Source organism: Haliotis asinina, chromosome 13 (assembly GCF_037392515.1).
Source record: "Haliotis asinina isolate JCU_RB_2024 chromosome 13, JCU_Hal_asi_v2, whole genome shotgun sequence".
Taxonomy (NCBI): Eukaryota; Metazoa; Mollusca; class Gastropoda; order Lepetellida; family Haliotidae; genus Haliotis; species Haliotis asinina.
The window spans coordinates 25,878,742-25,886,007 of NC_090292.1; the positions used below are offsets into that span (position 1 = coordinate 25,878,742).

At 39.0% G+C, this 7,266-nt stretch overlaps 1 protein-coding gene across 1 annotated transcript; it reads right to left on the reverse strand.

Moving 5' to 3' along the window:
- Positions 1-4,819: 4,819 nt before the first annotated feature.
- On the reverse strand, positions 4,820-6,406 carry LOC137259471 (dentin sialophosphoprotein-like). Its single transcript, XM_067797120.1, has one exon. It carries the CDS (start codon positions 6,404-6,406, stop codon positions 4,820-4,822), a length of 1,587 nt encoding a protein of 528 aa, XP_067653221.1.
- Positions 6,407-7,266: the final 860 nt, after the last annotated feature.

Here is a 7,266-nt window from a genome sequence, read left to right on the forward strand (position 1 = left end):
GACAAATGTTTAAGAACTGTTGGAAATATTCCATGAAAGAAGTGTAGAATAAATATAGCTGATTCAGCAAATACAGTATTTTGTTCCCTACGTGAGGATCTCAAGAAATATACAACTCAAAGGTGGTGGAGTTACACGCTCATCCTCTGGGATGTAGCACCATGGTGAGATAAAACAATCCCAGTAGAAGAATAAACAGCCTCAGTTTTGAGGCAGAACAAAATGTCTGTAAGTAACTACAAAGCCTCCAGCAATGTTGTTCTGCAATGGCGTCACCGTGAATATGGTAAACCGGATGTTCAGTACCCCATGGAGTCCACATCGGGAATTTTTTCATTATAATGAGAGATGTTTGGTCTTACGGACTTCTGAAAATGAAATGATGAGCACTACGGTTGTGAACATTCAGTTTGATTCATCAAAAAGTCAATTCTGACAACATATTGGGAACTTTTAATATGTCAGCGGTTTGGTCTTAAGGCTTCTGAAAATGACATGATGAGTACTAGGTTGCGAAAATTCAGTTGGAATGAAAAAATTGATTCTGATTCTCAGTTTTAATTTTTTTATAACTGCTATAATTATGTCAATTTGCTATTCCAATACCTATTTATTGAATTTCCACATAGCCAGAATGGAATTTTGACTTGAACGGTTTTGAGCGGTAAAAATAATGTGAAACATGATTGGTAGATACTGAGCTAATTATCCAATTATCTGAAAATGATTGAATCAAGGTCCAATACTGAAAATCAAATCGAATCAAGGTCTGGGTGAATTGTTGCACCCAGATGAGCACATCTTCAACATAGTGATGAGAATGTCCTTCAACAAGGTGACCATAGCATTAAGGGTGTGACTACAGAGATATGCTCTCTTAAACCTCAAACCCAGTTCCCCTTTCCTGCAGAATCAGTTCCTCAGTAAATCATATTGGATTCTCATAGCACTACACTGAATTAGACAATATCTAGAAGCAATGATTTCAAGTACATATAGATTTGACCTCATTGTGTCATGATGTCCATCTTCATTCAACAATGCCTCACACAGATAGTGATTGATCACACCTCCGCAATCCTCATCAAACTGTTAGTCGTGTTTGCTATGTGATCATAATGAACACAATGTGCTGGAGACCTTCAGAGCTGTGCAAATCTCTTCTGAAGCTTAATCCACAGATTTACCTCTCTTAGGCTAAACACACAAAGTGAAATGTCTCTCGGGTATCGGTACATCACTTCTATTTGCGCACGTAACAATTTTTTAATGCCGTTTAAAAATTTTTGACTTTGCCGCATCCTGATTATTCATTTGTCCACTATAAGAATGAGCCTCTGTAAGAACAAGTGTGACTGAATCTACAGCTCATTAGCATGTTCTAAGCTGTATCTCTGAGAGAAAAAAATAAAAATGTGTTCCTCCTTTGTCACTGTTTTTTTCCATAAAGAATGCCGCCCTCATCACTTATGAAAATAATGTGTCTGAGAATTTAATGTTTTTTTATGCAGCTTGAGAGGATCCAGGGCATCTATTTTGATGAAATAATACAGACCAGATCTTTTTGTTTCCTTACAGACCTAAGGATACATTTTTGACAGGATGATACAGATCAGATATATATTGAAGACTGCAGGGGGTATATTTGATAAACTAATACAGACCAGATTTGTCTTTATTACAGACTCCAGGACACAATAGAACAAGAAAGACCAGATTTGTCTCTCTGTCAGCTTGTTTGCTTTGAATTTTCCTAATACTGTTATAGTGTCTGCTTCAGGACAGATCTCCCTTGGCTGTGTCTGTCATCACAGCAACTGTAGAAGGCAGTGCTATTGTTTCTCTATCTGTCCATTGTTGAATCTTTGCCTGTCTATTGTTGTTAAAAACTATATATATGTATGCTCACATCTATACTGTATGTGAGATGTGAGTGTGGAGTCTTGCATTCTGACTGTCTTTGTAGGGACGACCGCGAGCAGGATTATGCCGCTCACATGAAAGGCCCTGGGGTTGAGCTGGAAGTCCGCTCACCTCATTCATGTATTCTTGTTTGTCATGTCTTGTGAAACCAAATAAAGAAGTTTGAACAACTAAACTATGCCTTCGTCTTCATCAATGTATTCATTTGTCTTTGTCAAAGTAACACTCATCCTATCCATGAGCCAATGCCCAGTCAACGCACCAACCATATACAAACCTCTGTTGACAACTTGCACCAAGATATGTTCCAGTTATAGGGGCAACTGTCTGTAAATGATCGAGTCTGTTTCAGACAACCCAGTGATCAACTGGATGACTCTCTTTCTGATCATGGAGCATAATATTGATAAAACAATATACACCACATTTGTCTTCGTCACGAACCAAATGACACATAGTAGGGGTGGGCGATAATACCAGGTAACCGGTATATTGCAATTCAATCTTAAAAATACGATATATTGTGGTACACTTTTCGCGAAACAGTTCACTTGATACAATCGGCAATTTCCATGACCTTAATCGCTAATTTTCGTGACCATAATCACTAATTTTCGTGACCATAATCACTAATTTTCGTGACCATAATCACTAATTTTCGTGATGTAGAAAAACAATACTAATAACTTTTGTATTTCCTTTATATTATTGCGCTTTTTTTTTGAGAATGTTTATTGGTCATATATTTGCATTTTCATGACTTTTACACCATATAAATAAAACAACATGTATTGTTAGCTATTCACTCATTGTAGGATTACACAAACCAAAATGGTGGGTAGCCACTGCAAATGCCTTTTCTCGAGTTCAAAACTTTAAGGGGAAGTCTTCAGCTTGGAAACAACTTATGGTAGGTCCAACTTATCCTTGTTTGACAGTAGTTCAGCTGCTCTACTGCACTGTAAATGTTTTTAAAAGTTTAGTCCCTGGTTCATGTAGCAAATGAGCACAGAATTCCTGGAAGTCCTGTCTACACAAAACACAGATAGGTCATCCATCTCCCATTTCAGTTTCCTAAGCAATTACAACACCACCAAATGCAACAATAATCATAATAAGAGAGATCCCATGACACATCCAGTTCACACCTCAAAGCGCAGATTCAGTCAATGAATCAGTATGCAAACAATTTTCATTATTAGTGTTTCCAGGAGTATACCTAATCTCCAAGTAATTACAATATTCTAACTCACATTGACTACCATCTGAAACGGGTACTACCTGGTACCCCTTCACTGATGGGTAAACTTTGAAATGGGAAAACATGCCTTCAGTGTTCAACTTGAGTTATCAGTGAGCTACTACAATATCAAAACTCATGAAGTCTTGTATTGCTGGGTACTCATTGACTGATGGGTGAAATTTTGACAGGAGAAAACATGTGCCCTCATTATACAACCTGTATTATTTGTGAGTTACTATAACACTTAAACTCACATTACTTACCTCGTACTACCAGGTACCTATTTTCTGATTGTTTAACTTGTGAAAGGAGAGAATATGTGCCCTCAGCATACAACTTGAGTTATCTATGAGCTACTACAATACTAAAACTGACATTACTGCATCATACTACCAGGTACCCATTTACTGATGGGTGAAATTTCAAAAAGGACAAAACAGGTCCTGAGTATACAACCTGTATTATATGTGTTTCTACAACACTAGAACTCACATTAATCACCTCATACTACCAGCTACTCATTAACTGATGGGTGAACTTTCAAAAGGACAAAACATATAACATGTGAGCAGGACCAATCATTGGCACCCATCCATTCAGTGTAGTTACTATTTCATACTACCCAGTACCAACTAACTGATGGGAAAGTTGTGAAAGGAGAAAAACATGTGGGAAGGACCAATCACTGTCACCCATCCATTTAATAACACATATGCGGCATGTGTTAGAGACCCACACAACTTTGATAACCAAATTTGCATAATCATCGGCGCAAAAGTCGGTGCTGGGTAACTGGCATGAAATACCAATATGGACTTAAGAAGCTTTCAGTACATATGCACTCATACAACTAGGTCTAAGTGCCCAGCATGTAGTGATAGTCCTGTGTCCATGTCAAGGAACACCAAGATGAGCCCTTCATTGAATTTGTCGTCTCTGGATCAAGGTTTATAAATCAATGGTCACATGACACTTATGGAGTTGCAAATAACCCCCCCTCAGTAATTTATGGGTGACAGAGTTGAAAAGCTGTTTCAGGATGGCTGACTGCCTTAGTACAATATGAAGGGTATGATATATTAAAACATATTGTACAATATGAAGGGTATTATATATTAAAACATATTGTACAATATGAAGGGTATTATATATTAAAACATATTGTACAATATGAAGGGTATTATATATTATAACATATTGTACAATATGAAGGGTATTATATATTAAAACATATTGTACAATATGAAGGGTATTATATATTATAACATATTGTACAATATGAAGGGTATTATATATTAAAACATATTGTACAATATGAAGGGTATTATATATTATAACATATTATGACTAATGATAATAAAGTGATTCTGGACAACATTGTGGTTAAAGCCTTGTCCACATTAGGAGTTCAGAATTGGTCCTCAGACACACATGCTTGTCGTAAGCAGCAACCTAAAGCTTGAAGGGTTTGTCTGTAAGTTAATCAGCTGAACAGACTTCAGAAGCCTAATAAACCACCCAAACTCACAGAAACCTTAAACTCCTCTAAGTCCCCTTAATCACCTCTTTTGACAAGCATGGGCTGCTGAAGACCAATTCTAAGCCTTGAACTCCAAAGTGGTGGACAGCAGGAATCACGAAAACTGAAGATATTTAAGCATGCAGTTCAACATCACCTTTCCAATGTCTGTACATTTCATCATCCGAGTCACCCACAGCATCATGATGGACCATTGCCCGTGTGAAGATCCTTCTTCTGGACCTACTATCCACAGAGCTGGCTGAAGTCTGACGCTGTACCGCCCCTGACCCTCCTGACTGTCTCAGGGCTGCGCAATCCCGAGGTGTCTGGTTCCGAGACAGATGATCCCTTGATGAGACAAGGTCTCTGGATATCTGGTGATCCCTTGATGTGTGACAATCTGTGTGAGATGGAGGTCTCTTTGGTGTGCGAGGATCTGAGTGAAAAGTATGATCTTGTGATGACTCTTTCATAATTTGGCCTCTTGGCATCTGATGATCTCTTGTCCTAACAGGGTCTCGTGGTGACTGATTTCTCGTGGCTGCTCTGGGGTCTCTGTGAGGTCCTTCTCGGTGAAGATCAGCATCTCTGGAAGTCTGATAATTTCCATGCTCTCGTTCATCTCTACAAATGTGGAAATCTCTGTGAGATTCTCTAAAATTCTGGTAATCCCTTAATGTTCCTGAATCTTTAGAAACTCGAGAACTTTTGTCAGTTTCTCTTGAAGGCTGGGAATCCCGGTGTCCAGCATCCCTAGAATGATCTCTAGAAGGCTGAGAATTGTTGTGTCTTGCTTCTCTGGAATGGTCTCTAGAACACTGAGAATCTCTGTGTCCTGAGTCTCTTGAATGATCTCTAGAAGACTGAGCATCTCTGTGACCTGCATGTTTAGTATGATCTCCAGAACCCTGGGAATCTTTGTGTCCTGCTTCTCTAGTATGATCTCTAGAAGAATGAAAGTCTCTTTGTCCTGCATCTCTAGAGTGATCTCTGGAAAACTGAGACTCTCTGTGTCCAGAATCTCTAGAATAATCTCTGGAAGAATGAGAATCTCTGTGTCTTGTATCTCTAGAAGACTGAGAATCAGTGTGTCCAGCATCTATTGAATGATCTCTAGAATGAGACTCTCTGTGTCCAGAATCTCTAGAATAATCTCTGGAAGAATGAGAATCTCTGTGTCTTGTATCTCTAGAAGACTGAGAATCAGTGTGTCCAGCATCTATTGAATGATCTCTAGAATGAGACTCTCTGTGTCCTGCATCTCTAGAAGCCTGAGAATCCCAGAGTCCTGCATCTTGAGAAGACTGAGAATCACTGCATCCTCCTGAATCTCTTGATATGAGAGACTCTTGATGACTTAAATCATCTCTTGACATCATAGAATCATTCATAACATGATCTCTTGACATCTGAGAATTCTTCATGGAATCACTCATTGCCTGGGAGCTCCTGGAATTATCCCCGTAAGTATGAAGATCTTTGGATGGTCCACCACAAAGAGAGGACACCTGCTTTGGACCATCCCTTGAGTCTCCTGAAGGTTGACTCTGAGTCATGGATCCTCTTGAGGCAGTAGATGATTGTTTTGTGCTTGAGGATCCAGTGGAGTTAGCGGAGCCTTGGTTGGGGCTCATGGAGCTTATGGATCCCTGTCTCTGCATTGGAGATCCATGACTTGTGGAGCCAGTGGAGTTCACAGCCGACTGATTGATATCCATTTTCAGAATCTGACTCAAGAGAACAATATATTTCTTGACACCACTACAGCCAACAATACTAGCTATAAGTGCTGAACTTTTTCCACTGTAGTTGACGTCTCATTTTAAACAGAAACAAGACGATTTAAAATTAAAAAATCACTGAAACATCAACCAGTGGGAATCTATGCTTCACATCCAGTAACCTTTCGTTACTGTCCCAAAATATCAACTTTTGAAATAATTCTAATGTCCAACTGACTTCAATTCATTTCTGTTTGCTCTAATCTTTGTATTCCATATCTCCGCAGATATAAGAATCTGGATAAGACCTAATGTCCAATTTTCTTTAATCCTTGTTCTGCTGTTGAGACATCTTTATTTGGTAAACATTAAAGGTTAACACTATAAACGGAGTGATGTTTCAGTTAGTGTCGCTCAAGGGCTTTCTTTGAAAATGAGTATGACTGTTGTAGTACTTCTCGTACTTCAGGGGTTAATCTTCCCAACTTTCGTCATCAGGGCCCGATGTGAATAGATTGTATTTGTCTGTGATTTCCATTACACGGTGCAGCAGGACAATGTATTCCTGGTATGTCCTGGAGCACAGCAGATTGTCAGGTTTGCACTATTTACACAAATTATGAGATGTTGCTGGAAAGTAGCACCTGGGGTCTGAATTCCATTCAGTTGAGTCAATTATTCCTGTCACAAGTAATCACAGTGGTAATTGGTTGACTGTCACATTCAGGGTCACCAAGGAGTTCACTTTTCAGATATGAGGTCCCAGGCACAGATCATAATGCCAGGCTGCGGTTAGGATAATAGTACATGCTGTGGCACATTGTATGGATTCGCACCACTTATCCTTGTTTGTGTTA